Below are 18,408 nucleotides of genomic sequence, written 5' to 3'. Positions count from 1 at the left end.
TTTCAAGGCATACTTTTTTAACCACAAGATGTTTTTTGTCTTTACAAATTTTTATTTTTTGTGTTATAATGTTGAATTACATGATGACAACGAAAACTTCCTATCTCAACATCAGACTACAGACTGAAGAAATTTGCTGACATTATTGCTTTTGTCACTCTTTTGTCTTTTTCAATAGATATATCCGCTCTGAACGATCAATTATCCTGCTCAACTTCTGCGTATCTATAATCTGCTCAAACATATTGATCCTCGTTGGACAAACTCAGACCCACAATGTGGTAAGTGCTACGTAAGCATTTAGTGGGCACAGTTTAGAAAGTGTGAGGGTCCAGCGGTTGTCGAGTTTACCCGGGTTAAATGGTGCATCGGAAAGATTAAGGAGAACCCTCACTGCTGCCTTGCTTAGGTTTAACACTGACTCTTTGTTTGCATAACTGAACATTGTGAGCATTTCTTTGTTATCTCAAGGTTTCTATTGCGATGAGTAAAAATGTGTTCTTGGCATATTGGACAGTGGGTTTCTCTTCATGACTTTTAAAGAGAAGGTGGACCCTAAAAATTCCATTTTATTTACCCGTTTCCAATTAGTTTTAGAAATGTCAGGCTCGCTCATTTGTTACACAAAAGTGTCTTTTCTGATACCTTTTTCAATGTTTGAAAAAGATTGTAACCATGAGTTTACTGCCAGTTTAAAAAAATTGCTCTAGTTCTTTGTATGCTTGCACAAAGAAGCATTTAATCTTAATCCCAAAGGAAAATTGTGTGTTTCTAATGCCTCCATGAATGGAAATTGGATCAGGACCATTGGTCTTAAATTCTGTGTTAAATTATCGTCTGATAAACTTTGACAACAGCAAGGTGTTGGCCCTGAAAAAGTGAGAAAACAACAACAAAAATGGTCACAAAGGACTCTCAGATCACTCTGAGGTCAAATACAGAATTTGTAAAGCAGCACATTCAAGGTAAGTTAGTTTAGCAAAAGTATCACAGAGAGATGTAGGGCAGTTTTTGCTCGGATGTTATGCATTTGACACCAAGCTACTGCAGGATTCAAAAGGACAAACTCTACTGTAGGGGAAGGGGGAACTTCATCTGGCCAGCAGTGTAACTGTGGATAATGTGAAAGATGGCTTTACAAAAAGTAGCTACCCACACAGATGCCCTTCTCAGTCATTTGGCAACACAACAGAATGACACATTGTCCAATTACAGACATTTCATTGTGTAACCACTTTCTCCGTGAGCCTTTACCTTTTGGAATGAGACACACTCATTATCTTCCAGTTTGTCCCCATTAATCTGTTCTCTTTAGCTTTCACCTCATTAACCTGCTTTTTCAAAAAAACATTTGGATTTTATAATGCAGCAGTTGTAGATTTTAGATCAATTCAACTCTACGTTTGCACCAGATCCCAAAATCTTTCAAACAGTTGCAATGTCTGAAGGTGTGTTCCACGGTTAGAAAGCATTTGCTCGTGCTGTACCACTCAGTTACTTACAAGATGGCTACAGATGTGATTTAGATGGACCTGCGAGCACTTGAAACCATATCCTAAATCAGAGTGCTCCCTCTTGATTTCTTTATAGAAAATGGATTTGAAAATAAATGATCAAATAGAAATTGCTTTATAAATTCAACGGCATCTGCCTTCTTGTTACACACCACATCATATATCGACATAATGTACAAACTGTAACCATACACTCAAAATGGAGTTGATTCATTACATGCTTTTCATTTTAATGTCATAAAATATCAGAAACTGCATCCATACATGAGTTCATCTGTTTTCTTGGTGGCCCTTACAAATCTAGCCCTCAGTAGTAGCCATGGCTATGAATGTACAATCGCTTGGGGCATTTTTTAAAGCTTAGCTGATTTGATGCCCTGTCAGTTTTAATCAGGGCTCCAATCATCTCCTGTCTCGATTATTAAGGACCACCACTTAACATGAAATTCGTGCGCGGCGTGCTTCTAATGGGATATCTGTCTATGAAATCTGCACTGAGATGATGTGCTTTTCAGAAAATCCACGGACATACTGAAGATGTCATTTCAGCTTCTGTTAGGACTGACTCGACAAATGACCTCAACACAGGGTGACAAATTCAGGTGATATTAACATATTTCTTTGTTAGGGGCCATCATTGTTTTAAATACGAAACAAATAAGCTACAGGACTCAGTATTCTCATGCCAATATCAAATTAAAGGATTTTTAAAAGTGAAAGGGACAGGCCACAGTGATGAACGCATAGAGAATACCACTTTACTCAAAAGTTCCTTATAATTATCTGGCATGTTTTACAACCTTTCTACCTTTGCAGTTTGTCTGCTACTTTAATGTTTCAGTTTATACTATTTTTTGCTGTTGCAAAAAGTATTGTACTTATAGCTTGTTATCAAGTTAGGAAGCCTATTCATTCTAGATCCTTCAAGAAGCCAAAATATTTTATTTTAGAAATGTCAGAATTAAGCCAGCTGAGGCTTATGTTCAACAATGGTCCAATATACATTCAAGCTCAATGGTGCTGTGGGTAACAGGCAATATATTTATCGAAATCGTCTTTGTGCTCTGTATATAACGTCCTGTTGTAATAATATTTGAGTAATATTCCATCTGTTTGATCAGACATACAGCCGAGTCCAGAGTTTGAGTGGAAAGGAGAAAACACAGTCCCCGTGTAGGTTTAATTGCCACGTTGCCTGACACTGCCTCACTTGTTTTTCGACCATCTCCCTTAAGAAGTGCATATAATTGGCTCCAGAGTTTGTGGATTCAGAGTTGCTCATCATCTAATAGAAATCATCTCTTTGCTGTGGAGGTGTCCTCTGAGAGCAGGAAGTCAGTGAGTCACCTTTGGATCGCTGCACTTTCCTTTTGTACTCTCCCAGTTCATCTCGGTTTATAGAAGGATGACAAACAGAGAGAGGCTAATGCTGCTGGTATTGCAGAGAAAAACAGTTACGATGTTCCTGTAAAATGTTCTTTCTATAATGAGCAAAAATACACAAAGTGGGAGTGGGGTCTCAGTGTCCAAAGTCCACTAATAACTTAATAAGAGCAGCTTAATAGAGGTTGTCTGCATATATCTGCAGATGTGTCAGGTGATTAGAAGATCGCACCTTTTCTTTGAATGAGCGGGTATTATATATCAGTATAGCTGGCCCATCAAAGCATGTGGAAATTACAAAGACCTTGAACATTTCACTTTTACTTTTTATTTGGTGATTGTTGTCAAAATGGCACACTGATCTGCAGAGCTGTGTGAGTGCATCTGATGAGTTAGAAAAGAAGCTAAGAACCATTTGCAACTTAGTAGCAATGAAACCTTTCTATACAAGTTAATAAACATCAAATTTAAAACAAACAAGCTCAAGGTCTGCAAAATACACTTTTTAATAATAGTACATTTTCTTTGTACAAAGAGCCTCCCTCCCTCATAATGAGGAGCAGGAAAGAGGGATTTGATTGAACCCTTCCTACAAGTTGAAGGCTATCCTTTTTAACCGCAACTCATATATAGCTCTCATCCCTTTGTACTTAGTGGCAGTATTATAAAAGCGGGAATCCTCCGGTTATGTTCGATAGAATAATTGTATGCACTCTTTAGAACTTCAGGAGTGTTTTAGATTCAGTTAAAGTATGGAGCGGTTGAGTTGTTCAAGGGAGTTGAAGTAGCCATTTTCTGTAGCATTGTAGCAATACAATGTGTTGTTTTTTTTTTCTCCAGTGGTTTAACAACTCTTTGCCGCCACTACCACTTTGCTTTTTGTTTTTTAATGTTCTCCATCCAAACAGAAACTTTATGTAGCACTTAGGGGCTTGTGGCTTGATTCTGGAGGAAGGTGCTTCGGTCAAAATAACACTCAGCCTTTTTCTCCCACATTGAAGCAGAACAGATGGGAAGATAAAACTTGTGTTATATGGTTTGGTATAAAATCCTCCATAACATTTTAAATTATGATTTTGGGTTGCCCTATAGATTCTGTGCAATTTATGTGCGTCTCCCCTTCTATCTAATCTCTTTAAGTGCGTAACGCAGTGAGAGTATGAATATGTTTTGAAGAATTCTGCCCTTAATGGACCGAAAGTTTGCCGTAGTCTTACACATCCAATTCATGTATTGCTACATATTGTGTTTAATGAATAATGATTGATGAGTAAAAATCAACTCCACCAAACTCAACATTATTATCATTAGGTCCCCCCCCCCAAATATTTAGAGAGGATGCTTTGGATCAGCAAACCTCACTTTCTTTTCTTGAATCACTTCAATAACATATCACTGATAAGTTTTTGGTTCATTGTGAGGGGCTTTCAGTCGTTGATATTTGAGCAAGAATAAAACCTAAAAGGGTCTCTTGGTTGAACTTTTAGAGTTCAGTCAGCCCATAGTAAGAAATTCCTCACATTTTTTGTCCTCACCTTAAGCTTTTCTGTCCTGACCTGGCCTGAAATGCACCCCTTCACCACTCACCATGTCTATCAGCTCTGCAATGTTTAATGTGGTGCCTTCCTCAGTTCCTCTGTTTCCATGGATACTGACACGGTGCGCTCAACATTTCTGCCTTTTCTAAAGGGCAATGTGAACTCTGGGTTTCAACCCCTTTTTTGGTATGATTGCCTGCACCTAATCAGTGCCATCATGACATCGTCATGGTGCCTCTTTCTCTCTCTGTCCAAATACATGGTTTTTATTTTGGAGGACTAACGAGGCTGAATGGTATAAGCATTCAAGTGAACCGTGAAATGTAACGGTTGCATATGACCCGTTTCCAGGAAACACAAGAGGCTCTATTTTCAGCATCTTGGACGGCACGTGAGCAACCGCAGCATTAGAATTAGCTTTGGGTGCAAGTCTTGAGGCAGTAGAGGCTCCAGACGTCCCCTTCTCTATCTGCCGTCTTCACCAGCACATCAAATTTAAGCTTTTCCTCATTGATTTATCTTGTGTTTCTCCAATAATAATCACAAACAGTGCCACAATATGCTTAAATACAGTTTGGTGAATTCACGAACCAATCTCGTGGTTCCAATTTTGTATTGAAAACTTATTAAACATGGATAAGCATTACAGAAAGTTTGGGAGAGTCAGAGTTTACCGGCACTTGAACAATGAATGACACTTTTACTATTATGATTTGCCTTACGCATGGTTTACCTCTTATACTTAAAGTTGTGCTGGTGTTCTCTTCATTCCAATTTTGAATTTTTGCTGATAAAATACAAGATATCAAAGATAATTGTCAGAAGACATAACCATGATGATAAATGTACATTTGAGAGGTTAGACTTGCTGATATTATTCTTAAAACTAGTGTAGCTCTCACCATTGTTGTTGCAACAATAACACTACATTATTTGTGATGGCCCAATTGACTGCCCAGTGTTTGACCACTGGTGAAACTAAAATTTGATTGTAAATCTTTTCAGTTCAAACAGGGCAGTTTTAGTTTTCAAGCTTATTATTTTACAAATAAAGTGACTGCATCTTGTATTTACTGTAAGTATAACTGAAATACGAAATAAACACTGCACTAGAATGCATCCTACATGAATATTGACCAATAATTTCTAACTGAATCAACATAATTAACATCCCTTGTGGGAACAGAATTTCCTACCTCCGAGAAATGCAGGATTATTGTCTCGTTTGAACTCCAGGAGCACTGCAGGGGAGGGATGGACTTAGTGTGGCTTTCTCAGTGAGAATATAAGTATATGGGAGATTTCACAGTATGGTGTGGACACCCTGGGAAGAGATGCTACACTTCAATCTTTCCCTCTTTGTATAGTATTACTCAGATTACCACAGATTTGCAGTGCAAACAGTCTGAATAGAAAGGAAGCTTAATCTCTCCTTTTCATAAATGTCACTGTGCAGTGACTCGATTCTTCAGGGTACTTCTTCATTTCTTATCCTTCTCCAAACAATCTCATTTAGTGATGCCTCTCTGTGGCGCAAAGACGGTCAAACTAATAGAGTTGAGAAGTGCCGCTACATTTTCAATTCTGAGTGCAATCTGTCGCCTCAGACACATTCATTCTGTTTAATTTTAGCAGTGTTGTTGTTGTTTTTTTCCCCTCCTGTCTGTGTAAAACACTTGACCTTGGTTCAAATGCCTCCAGGTGGGATCTCTGGCATACTAATAAGGGTTAGTGCAGAGGAATGCTACAGCATGGCTTTCTGTGTCAGCTAGTCTGGCTGTGATCTCATCTAAACTAACATCTCCACCTCAGGTGCTGCATTTTAAACCAATGCTTTGTTTGCTTCACTGCACAAGATGGTCCTTAAGTGGAAGGTCAAGAATAGATCCAGTAAAATGAGAAATATCTATATAATTTATGTAAATCTGTGTCTTGCTCTGTAAGAATCGGAGGGAATCTGTATTATTTTTTTTCTTTTTGGTTGTTGTTTATATTACGTATTGTGATATATATATATATATATATATATATATATATATATATATATATATATATTATTGTCTTGTTTGATCTCCATATATATTACCTATATAACTTTGAACCCACGGTCAATGACTTTCTCCTCTTTCGATAGGGTGTCTGCATCATGACAACTGCCCTTCTGCACTTCTTCTTCCTGGCATCGTTCTGCTGGGTCCTCACAGAGGCCTGGCAGTCCTACATGGCAGTGACAGGAAAGGTCCGGACCAGGCTCATTCGCAAGCGCTTCCTGTGTCTGGGTTGGGGTAAGTAAGCACTGAGTTCCCCCAAACCACCTTGTTATCTCCCATAATGCCTTGCAGCTGCCACTTTCTCACAGTGTCTCTGGGTAAGGTGTCTTTCCAACCAACTGTGTCTTCTGTTCGCCAGTCTCATGTTCTCTGTGAGGCAGCTAGGTCCTCATCCTGTCAGGCTCTTTGTTTTGATGCTTTTGTACTCCAGTCAAGCTCTCTGAGGGGCTGGGTAAATAAATCGGCCTTGAGTAGCGTGGGTTGGGGGGGTGGGCAGACTGGTGCAGCTCTCCAATAGCAGGTTGCAATGACCTTATGTCTGATAGAGAGGGTGGGAGCTTGGCATTTACAGTACACTGCAGCAGAATCCATTGTATCTAAGACCTCACTCATAGACCTTAGAACTATAGAATGTTTAAAGTGTATTGAATGAACATACTGAAGCCACATTCTGCATGAGGGGAAATGATTGTACATTTTCTTAAATGTTTGGCAATGTCTGATGTTCAATGATTAACTTGTAAAAATGCCATGTGTCAGAAGAGAAATACAGTTGGCAACATTCAAATATTACCATGGTATCGAAGATATACCATTTTAATCATGAAGTCATAATGGCAAAAATTGTTATATGAGCATGCACGTTAATAAACACTAGCAGACATAATATCCATGTCAAAATAAAAAGATTTCTCTTGATAAATGGCAGTCTGAATCCAAGTCCAAGAGCTCTTTCTTTGAGACTACTAGAGATCTCTCCTTTAAAAAAAAAAAAAAATCTATTTGATTATGAAAGAGCCCACTCTCATTCTTCTTGTTACCTAGCAACAAACAAGGCTCTCTTAGTCATTGCAGTGCAACTGCTTGCTGCAAAAAATGTCCAAAGAATGTTCCACTATCGCATAGATTTTCTGTAGAAAAAAAGCTGGGAAAAATCCCATCAGAGACATTTTGATGATGAACAAGTTTAGACTGTGTTGCATGACAGCGAACACGCATGAAGGCACAAACAGCGAATGCTATGTGTAATGACTTAAAAATCAAATTTTCTAATCCCCCTGAGATTACGATTTGTATCAGAACAGACAACATAAACCTTTTCATAACTGATCCATAAAGCAACACGCAACACACGCTATCATTTGTCTCTTAATTCAGCCTGTTTGAAGTGCAGTGACTCCACCAGGCTGTTGCCTGCGCTGTGATTTATGGCATGCTTGTGTACACTCGGCACACTTTACCTCTTCGCCACTGCAGAGAGGCACTGGATGGCCACAGGGTCTTTGGCTCGTGCCTCCAGGAAACTGATTACTTCAATAGCACCTGCCTGTGCTGCTTGGAGAGAAAAATCTTTAATATTCTGAGCACACAAAAGTAAGGAGAGCATCAATTACACAAATCTATAATGAGGAGCCACACAGCAAAACCCTTCCTATCAAAGGTGTGGAGGGTGGTGAAATTTCTCACAGTACAGTGATGAAATCTCACTTGGTGGCCCTCTGTATTTGTTGCACTGCTGCTATTTTGTCAACGCATCCTACAGTCTGTTCTCTTCGGCCTCTTAATGGAATTCTATACAATATGTAGATTGAGATGCTGAAATGTATATAGCTGATCATATACTCTCAGATGTCCGCATAGTCTCATACTGGGGTCTCTAATGGAATCAGTCTAGCTGCACTTTGTTTAATGACTAAAAGGCACAGCGGCTGGTTTTCTCTGCATTGAAGTGTTTTGTTTGCTTTTTTTTTTTTTTTTCCCTTTCAGTGATAGAAAGTGCTCTAATAACTTTTTAATGTCCTCTTTTTTTTTTTTTTTAAAGGATTACCCGCTTTAGTAGTTGCTGTTTCAATGGGATTCACCAAAACAAAGGGCTATGGGACACCCTCATAGTAAGTTTTTTCTTTTTTCCTTTTGTTTTCCATCTCTATTTGATATTCAGCACTAATGCTGTCGATTCATGATAACAGTTAAGAAAATGATGATCAAGTGCTATAGGGACTTACTTATCCTAAACAGAGCCATAAACACAGTCCCATGAACCTAATCAAATTTCAAAATAGCACAGCAAGACCCCGATTTCATGTGAGTTGTATCCCTGCTGGATACCAAACGCACAAACACTACTTAAAATCTCCTTAGCATTTTATTTCCCTATGAAACTTTGGGTATTCAGTTCCAGCATATGGCAGCCTTCCCCTGACAATCGAGGAAAATACAATGATATGATGGTGTGCACCATTAACATGGATGTTAATGTCTTAGTGAGAATTAATTGTTTTTCCTTGCTTTCCCTGCAGCTGTTGGCTCTCTTTGGATGGTGGGCTCCTGTACGCCTTTGTTGGACCCGCAGCAGCTGTTGTTCTGGTGCGTGTCTGTAACCGGTGTCTACTTATTGCCCATTTTTTATTTTCATATACAAAGAATATAAAGGAAATTTGAATTTACAAGAAAAAATAGAGACATGAAAACACCAGCCAACACTCGAGACAAAAGAATGTGCAGATTTATTTATAAATCTATGAATCAAAACATTTTGTTGCTTGTTTCAAGGCATAAGTGAATTTGTTGTAAATGTGGTTCAACTGCACGGAGTCAGAATGACAAACAGGAGGAATAAGCTCGGGTTTCAAAGTCAAAGTAATGAGAGTCCTATCAGGCACTGTATTAAAGTGATTCCCTCTCATTTACCATAATGCTCCTGCATGTAGCTGTGTGGTTATTAAGTATTTATGCTTTCGATTTATCCAAACTCTAATGTAGCAGAGTTTCTTTTTATTATCTTTTATTTGCATGGCAAGACCGGATGTGTGATACAATATTTCACTCTCAAATTTCTGCTCTTTGCAGAGGTATGAAAGTGACTAAATGCTTTTAGTTTGAGCATCAGAGACCAAAACAGTTGAAGTCTTTCCGTGTTGTTGTTTCTCCCTTGTGATGGATCTCAGAAAATGGAAGAAACAGCCATCTGCAGTGGAACGAGCACCGCACTGTTCTGCTGTTAGCACAGTATCGATGCTCTAACGTCATAATCAAGTGTCTCACAGCTTGTTGAATAGATTCGTACCCGAATGTATTTGCATAAATACTTAAGTTCTTTATCCCAGCTACAAGGATTTGAAATAGATTTTATCCAAATGTGTGGCTGTTTTTTTTTTAATCTACCCAGATACTAATACTATGAAGTTCACTCAGTTTCTTGCTAATAATAGGAGAAGGTGCCTTTGTGAAAGCAAGAGCCTCGTGACAGGCAAATCTTTTCTTAAGGGTATTGAGCTGGGCTGAATGTGCTTGCCATGTCTCATCCACTGGCCGAAAATTTCAGAGGTCAAAGCTCATTGCCGATGGAAGAAATTGATGTATATTGATGACCTAAGTCATTCCCTCTGTGTTTGCAGGTCAACATGGTGATTGGTATCTTGGTTTTTAATAAACTAGTGTCCAGAGATGGAATACTGGACAAGAAGCTGAAGCATCGAGCAGGGTATGACAGCACATCCTTGTTAGTACCCGTTTTTCTTCTACTCTTTCTCAATCTTAATATCATGCAAAAATATACATTCTTTAAGCTTTGTATTTTTTATACACACATGGAGATTTAGACCTCTTTCCTGTGGATGAAAAGAAATTAGAGGCATAACTATAAAGAGGTCAGATCTCCCTTGGGAGCAAGTTGGCTTTACATTTCTTTGGCAGAATCAGTCCAAGATGAAAATCATTAAAATGCCCACACATTGGCTGCCTCTGCTGTTGCTAATATGACAGAACAAGTGTAAAGTCATGTGGCTGTTAGTATTGTTTGTTATGATGTCGTCTCCTTGTCTTTTTGTCCCACAGACAGATGAGTGAGCCGCATACGGGATTAACTCTCAAGTGTGCCAAATGTGGTGTTGTATCAACAACTGCTTTATCAGCAACTACAGCTAGCAATGCAATGTAAGTGCTTGTCAGTTTCTATGAATCAATAAAACAATACTGCAGGGAGTCTCTATATGTCCAGCATGTCCACCCATAGCCATCTCACAGCCTACTGCGACATACATTAAATTCCAGCTTACGCAGTGTATCAGAAGAACAGAGCAGCAGTGTCTTTTAAATAGTGTTCATTACTACTCGTATGAAGCGTAATTCCCAGCTGTCACTCTTGAGGAAACAGGTCGTCATGGAGATTTGACTTAGCACTTCATACCTCATCTTGTTTATCTCCCCTGTACAATCCCCTTTCTCTTTTCTTTTTCTCCTCTCAGGGCATCCCTGTGGAGTTCCTGTGTCGTCCTTCCTCTGCTGGCTTTGACCTGGATGTCTGCAGTGCTCGCCATGACAGACAAGCGCGCCATCCTCTTTCAGATCCTCTTTGCTGTCTTTGACTCACTGCAGGGTTTTGTTATTGTGATGGTGCACTGTGTCCTACGGAGAGAGGTGAGGCATGCTTTAAGTTCCCACCTCTTTTCACTCATCTGAAATACATTAGTGTGTATATGTATATATATATATATACATATATATGTGGACAAGAAAAAAAGAAGATCAATTGTTATCCTTGGTGTTTAGGTCCAAGATGCTTTCAGATGTAGGCTCAGAAACTGCCAAGATCCAATCAGTGGTGATGCAACAGGAACCTTCCCTAATGGGCATGCTCAGATAATGGTAGGCACAGAAACCGTCTGTTATCTGCAACCATTAGAGACTTTGTAATTTAAGTAGGCCCAATGTTCCCTGGTTATTAATGAAACACATGCGCACTAACTTTTCCACTAACTTTAATTTAACTTGTGTGCTTTTGGTTTTTCTTTTGTCACCATTGTTATATATTTTTTAGTTTTACATATGTTTTTAAACTCGTTTTCCTTAGGTTTCTAATTTTCCATACACTGCCTTTTTAAAAGCTGCAATCACATGCAGCATCGACTCTCAGACGTCTGATGAATAGCACTGGATCCCTTTTGTTGTCTGAGGCCCTGAGCTCAGCCTTTTATTTCAGTTTGATTGAACTCACTGTCCATGTTTGCCATGCATCTCTCTCATTTCCCCTCGTGGGGTAAGAAAGGACTGTTCCCCGTCTGACCTTTGAAACGGGACACCAGCCTCTTTATCTAGTGCGCCGCCACCTCTGGCACATCATAGCAATGATCTGCCATTAGTATTCTAATACCCCTTTGAGTGAAACGGTTTTCACAAAAGCACAACAGTGTCAAGGCCCTTTGGTTCAATACACTCATTAGCAGTGAGGACAAAAAAAGGATCCCCAGCTGCTGAAGCAGCATTTTCCCCCGCACATGCTTTGTTGATGTATTGTTGGGTTGAAACAGAAAATGAAATAAATGTATCAATTCCCTCAAGCTCTTGGAAATGATAATAATGAAAAAAAAAGTTATATATATATATATACCGGTAATGATTTTGCAGCTTTTTTTCTTTTTTTTCTTGTAATGCACACACTATAAAAGAATTGGTATTTGTAGCAAAACTGACCATCCGATGCCCTCTACTTACAGACGGACTTTGAGAAAGATGTGGACATCGCCTGCCGATCAGGTACAGAACAGATGTTCTCTTCTTAACAAGATTCTTCTTGCTTTGCTTGAAAAAAAGAAAAGAAAAAACAGCAGAGGTTAGAATGTAAAAAATAGCTCAGTTTATATAACAACCAACAATCCCCGCAGGAGTTTTTTTCACAGTTACCAAAACACTGACTTTAATCTGAGTACAAAACCTTATTAAGGGAGCCACTGGATTTTCATTTTATTTTTCAGCTTTGTTATAAAAAATAAGCTCAGTAAATGAGAGTACAAGGATAGTTTCTCAGTCACACTTTTTAATTGTTTTTCATTAGCATGTTGATATGTTATGGAATGGGTGCATAGATGCTCTGTGGCTAATTTTGGAAGGATTTTCTTTCTCAACGTGTACCATTGGAGGGGTAATTGCTTGTTTTTTTTCTTTTACTTTTGAGGTGCAGTAATTATTAGGAAATATGAATATGTCTTGGGCGAAAAAAAACTGTGATAAAGGAAGACTGTGCAGAGTATCCTGCATTAAAATATGGTCTTGTCTGTATCCAATCCCTTCCAAACTAATGACGAGCACATCCTAAATGAATCTGCAAGGATTGACCAAGCTGACCATAATTCAGAGCTCTGAGAAACACAACACAGCTTGTTAATAGAATGGCTCTCTGGCTCTTCTAACCTATGCTTTGCAGTCTTGTAAAACTAAAGTGGACATGCAGTGCCTGATGCAAAAAAGGCAGAGCTCATTTATACATCACGATCAGATTCAGACCTAACAGAAATATATTGTAATGGCCACTCTGTGCTTGCACAGAGTTTTACGTTGGTTGTTTACCAGAAGAGGTGCAGTGTCACTGTCCAACATTAAAGTGTAAACGTTGATCAGGGGAATTATTCTGGGTAAATCTCTCACAGCAGTCTCTCACTGTGTTCACACCAAGTTCCCCACACAGAAAGAGAGGCTCTTGATCTTGGTTGTTGTTCTTTGTAATGTCCTTGCTGGCCTTTGGGGAAAAGACTCTTAGTGAGTCATAAGGCAAAGATTAGAAAGTTCAATGGGAAAGGGAGGGTGATCTTATAACCAGAGGGTATTTCTGAATAGATAAGTGTTGTTTCTTTTAGAATATCTGGTGCACTACAATGTCATCTGCATCAGAAGTTAGCATTAGGATAAACACACTGTATGGCAAGGGGGGGGGGGGGGGGGGGGGGGGTGTTACAGAGAGAGGATGAAACCATTCTTGCTCATTTACAGTAACATCCTCCAGGGACTCCAGTGTCTGCAGTTGTGTTTCTTTGTATTTAGTGTAATGTCACACTTACAGCATATTCATCCTGTCACTACCGTTTCCCCTCTACATTACAAATTCCTTTGAGGATTCCCTAATGTTGATTTGAATTCTCTTGTTCTTTTGGTCACAAGCTGGAAAGTCGAAAACAAACAGTGAGGCTGGTTTCAGTTCTGAGGAATTCCAACTAATCCTTGTGTCACCCTGCCCTGCAGCACTCCACAAAGACATGGGCTCTTGTCGTGCCGCCACCATAACAGGCACCCTCTCCCGTATTTCGCTAAATGATGAGGAGGATGAGAAAGGCCCTGAGGGCCTCAACTACTCCACGTTGCCTGGCAACATTATCTCCAAAGTGATAATCCAGCAGCCTTCAGCTCTGCACATGCCGCTGGGAGTGGGTGACTTGAAAGAGCAGTGCATGGCCGACAGCAACGCCGAAATGCGCCGCACTGTTTACCTGTGCACCGACGACGCCATGCGCCAGGGTGACCTAGACATGGGTGGCCATGATATGGAGGGCCATCCAGTGCAGGGTCAGATGATGGAGACGGACTACATAGTCATGCCTCGGGCCTCTGCAGCAGCAATGTCAGGGTCGGGTAACATGCCCACCCTCCTCAAGGAGGACACCAAGATGAACATCACAATGGATACGCTGCCACATGAGAGGCTAATGCATTACAAGATGAGCCCTGACTTCAATATCAGCCCGTCAGGCATGGACCACATGAATGTGAACCTGGAGCAGCAGTATCCTAGCGCTCCAGAACAGATGCAAAGCCGGCCCTTTGAACCTCGCACGGCTGTTAAGAACTTCCTCGCTGAGATGGAGGAAGCTGGAGGGCTTTCTCGGAGTGAGACAGGGTCTACAATATCTATGAGCTCCCTGGAGGTACATACTCTCATGAGGATGAGAGAGCACAGAGCTGCAATAAACACTTCACAGCACATTTCAAAATATCTCTCCCACATTTGATATATTCATATCTACCTAAGCTGATGTCATAAAAAGTTTGACTCAAGTCATGTTTTATTTTTACAGAGAAGAAAATCACGATATTCTGATCTGGACTTTGAGGTATGTCAAATATATATACATATTTCTTCCTGTAGTGCATGCTTTTAGCTTTTTATGCAGAATTTTTTTTTGCAGTTGTGTTTGTCATTTGATTTACTGGTACTCATTGGGCCTCTTAAGCTTATTGGAGTTACACAGCCTTGGCTCAACAAGATTTATTGACATGCTGCGTAGTTAAGATAAATGCAAGGCTGTCAACTGACAAACAGGGCAACAGTTTTCATCAACATTTTATCCCCCTCCATCTCCTACATCCATTAGCTATATGTTGATTTTCAAACTGTATGCTTTTAAAGTCATTTGCACATTTCACATCTGATTTTATCACTGGTTTCAGCAAAGATTATATTGGCTCGCAAAGACATATTAAAATCCCCTTTGGCAGGTTTTAGCTTTTCCTTTGCATTGTTAAATCAGGCTTTACTGCATATATATTGTAACCTCTGTCAAAACACAGGAAACATGGGACTTCTGGCAGCTATTTTGGCACAGTGTGCATTTTTTGTTTTAGCTTAGATAGACACCAGAGCTTATAGTGGAAGATTTGTGCCAAGATTTGATCACAAGGATTTCCCTTACACCAACAAAACTCTAAATGAGGTCATTTATCACTGAAGAATTATGTTTAAGCATTAGGCGTCCTTTAACCCTAACTTTAATTATCTCGCTGTTTCCTTGAGTTTGGCAGTCACTTGTATATATGCAGAGTCAAGTAGATTTGTTTCAAACCTGGCCTATTAGTAAACTACCATGACAGTAACAAATTGATCAGAGTTGGAGGGGATGGAGAGGAAGATGCATTTCCATTATTGGCTGTCAATACCAAAGAAAAAACCCTTGCCATTGCAGAAAGTCATGCACACCAGGAAAAGACACATGGAGCTGTTCCAGGAACTGAATCAGAAATTTCAAACCCTGGACCGATTTCGAGACATACCAAATATGGGCAGCATGGTGAGTAACAGGAAACCAGGGGGGTGGCTGTCGGCCAGTAAAAGAGAGCAAAATCCAAATACCCTATTTAGATATATGTGCAGGACACATTACGTGTGATTGTGCAGATGAGTGGTTATGTAGCTAAAGTGTGCCTTCCGATATGTAGTGAGCCTGTCTGCAGCTGAGGGGCTGTCCCTTAAAAGCACTGAAGCATTTTTCTCCGCAAGGCCAGTCTCAAGAAAAACAGACCTTTAGCAATGTTGCTGCAGTAGACTACATCCATTCCAATGCAAGGCCATTAATGCACTTTTATTTACATGCACATTATCTACTTAGCAACCCCCATCTTTTTTTTTTTCTTTAATGCATGGCGGATTATTTAATCTATCAACATCTATACAAGTAGTACCTTAATGTGGTTGTTCTCTTACGGCAGCTGTGTGGGGGGAAAACTTCACTCCATCTAGAAGTCAGGCTAATTATGAGGATTCCTCCTGACCTTGCTGCAAACCAAAAGTCTCACCATCTGTCTCCACACCTGGTTGGAGCAGTACACATTGGGGACATCGAGCCTTATAAGCCTTATGAGCCTTATGAGCCTGTCTCACATGAGCAGCTTTTTTTCTTTTCCTTTTTTTTTCTTTTCTGCATCGAATGCATCAAATAGAAATCGAGCTTGTGACCAACCGCAGTCGGATGATAAGACAATGGCAGTTTTGCCTTATGTTTCTATATGATACTCTTTTACTCCCATTTCAATTACATCTGCAGTGCAGGGCAGTTTGAGGACTGTTGCTTAGTTACAGTGCAAGTTACTTTTGTATAGAAAATGATAACTACTCACTCTTTTTTTCCATTTTCTCTTTTTTTCTAAATGAATCTTCTGCAGAGCTGGCAGCAGACATTGGTATCCATTTTATATTCCCTGATGGGGAGCTTCTTCTCTCCCTTACTTGCAATAGTGTCTTTGGGACTGTCAGCCAGAGCACATTCAGATGAATGGCTCACACATGCAGCACATATAGTGCTCCACTTTCTGTGCTTTGGGGAAACACAGTTCAGTTCCATGGCAATAGTCTAACCATGTTCACATTTAATACACTGCCATTATCTTTTGTTATTTGATGCTTCCCTCAGCATTAATCCATGATTTTCTATTAGCAATGGAAGGAATTCATATAATGTCCTTTTGAATTAAATTAATTCACTGGAAAAGTCAGTTTTGAACAAAAAAAATCAGCAGTTTTGCTATAGAGGATGTAATGCCACTAATGTCACACCCTGCTGGCTGTTTCACAGGACAAGGCAATGCCAAAACAGAACCCATGGGAGAGCTACAATCCAGCCTGTGAGTACCAGAACTACGCCACTATGAATGTACTAGAATCTGACACCAAGAACTCACTGGAGATGACGCCTGCAGAGTGGGAGAAGTGTGTCAACTTACCCTTAGATGTGCAGGAGGGAGACTTCCAAACAGAAGTCTAGAGGGGAAAGAAGAGAAAAAAAATGCAAACTAGGAAAGGAGGAGACTGGGGATGTATTTTGCACTGAATAAAGCAACAGACTTTTCTAACAGCCTTGGCATACATATCTGGATCTTATGAGTGTGGCAGGGACATTATGTGCCAATATAAAGACTGGTGAGAGAGAAAAAAGAAGAAAAAGGGATAAAAACATCCGTGTTACTTTTTGTATTCTCACTAGTGTACTTAGTGTGGGGCAGCCTGGTGTACAATATTTACCATCATGTGTTTCAAATTATCTGTTGAGGAATTGGCTTAAAAAAGGTAAACTCTAGATGAAACCTCACAAAGAAAATGACATGCCATGTCGTCCCAGCTTCATCGGGTCTAGTTTTGATTTCCTAAAACTGGACCCGGGAGCACAATGTATATATTTATGCAGGTTTTTAAAAAGTTTATAACAGTCTGTTTGGCCATTACTACACTTTTTACTTTATAATATAAAACATGGGAGGCAAAGAGGATTTTTCTGTCATATTAAAATGAATGTTTGTCAAGCTACATTCTTCATTGCTTTAAATGCAATAAAGATAATACTCACTTTTATATAAATAATATATTTCACAACTTTAATACTGCAGACTCTGCTTGAAGGATCCCAGCAAGCTCTCTCATCTGCAGCTCTGTATAAAATATTTAAAAACAAAATGTTGTATGGTGTAAATAAACTTTTGTCTACATATGTTTTACTTGTGCCAATTTATTTTAATGAGAAAAAAAATGCCAACCTGATCAAAAGTTATAGCGAAAAATGTTAACATTTGAAAAGGAATGTAAATAAAAGAGGAAATATGTTCGTACTGCTTCAGAGGTTGTGTCTAGTTTATGTTGTGTGTTGATTGTCAAGTGCATCACTCAATTACCATTAAATTATGCACACTCAGGACGTACGGTGAGATAAGTCCTGATTGACAGTGTCCCAGTACTAGTGAATAACCAATCTTAGCTCCATTTGACTAGTATAGAGTGTATTATCCAAAACATTGTCTCCAGTGCTTCAAATATCATCAACTTTGGTGTTTTGTTTTGTTTTGTTTTGTTTTAGCTCAGGTAAGTCAGCGATTTGAAGCTGACGGTTTGTTCTATTTGAGGCCTCACCTCACATATCCGCCCACCATATCTAATTTCTGAATTTGGCTAGGAAACATTTAAACTCCTAATCTGTCTCTGTGCCTCCGGAGAGTTCTCCTGATAAGATCAGCTTTCTCAGACAGACAGGTCCAGGCAACGCTCTAATGGGAGGAGGCTGCCAGAGCTGAGAGAAAATCTTGTTTGCTCTGTCCGGTGGTCTGTGCATTATGGCTGCCACTCTGCAACGAGAGCGCCTGCATGTGCTACTTACCCCCTCCCGTATTTAGAAG

General features: G+C 39.6%; 1 protein-coding gene across 6 annotated transcripts in view; it reads left to right on the top strand.

The window, feature by feature from the left end:
* The window catches only part of adgrb3 (adhesion G protein-coupled receptor B3), a 105,792-nt gene extending 87,945 nt beyond the window's left edge, over window positions 1–17,847 (top strand). For 5 of the 6 annotated variants that reach the window (XM_075477765.1, XM_075477756.1, XM_075477738.1 and 2 more), the window contains 13 exons: window positions 179–281; window positions 6,570–6,720; window positions 8,528–8,597; window positions 9,006–9,072; window positions 10,104–10,207; window positions 10,543–10,641; window positions 10,953–11,124; window positions 11,257–11,352; window positions 12,201–12,240; window positions 13,720–14,399; window positions 14,550–14,585; window positions 15,435–15,539; window positions 16,821–17,847. In XM_075477765.1, the coding sequence (XP_075333880.1) occupies window positions 179–281; window positions 6,570–6,720; window positions 8,528–8,597; window positions 9,006–9,072; window positions 10,104–10,207; window positions 10,543–10,641; window positions 10,953–11,124; window positions 11,257–11,352; window positions 12,201–12,240; window positions 13,720–14,399; window positions 14,550–14,585; window positions 15,435–15,539; window positions 16,821–17,009 (1,912 nt within the window). In that variant the 3' untranslated portion in view covers window positions 17,010–17,847. The remainder of the gene's footprint in view (window positions 1–178; window positions 282–6,569; window positions 6,721–8,527; window positions 8,598–9,005; window positions 9,073–10,103; window positions 10,208–10,542; window positions 10,642–10,952; window positions 11,125–11,256; window positions 11,353–12,200; window positions 12,241–13,719; window positions 14,400–14,549; window positions 14,586–15,434; window positions 15,540–16,820) is intronic. The other variant, XM_075477747.1, reaches the window with a different exon arrangement.
* Window positions 17,848–18,408: the final 561 nt, after the last annotated feature.

The sequence above is a fragment of the Odontesthes bonariensis genome, chromosome 2 (genome assembly GCF_027942865.1).
Source record: "Odontesthes bonariensis isolate fOdoBon6 chromosome 2, fOdoBon6.hap1, whole genome shotgun sequence".
In the NCBI taxonomy this organism is placed as follows: Eukaryota; Metazoa; Chordata; class Actinopteri; order Atheriniformes; family Atherinopsidae; genus Odontesthes; species Odontesthes bonariensis.
Note: the sequence above shows the minus strand (reverse complement) of the source record. Positions and strands in the feature narration are given on the sequence as shown.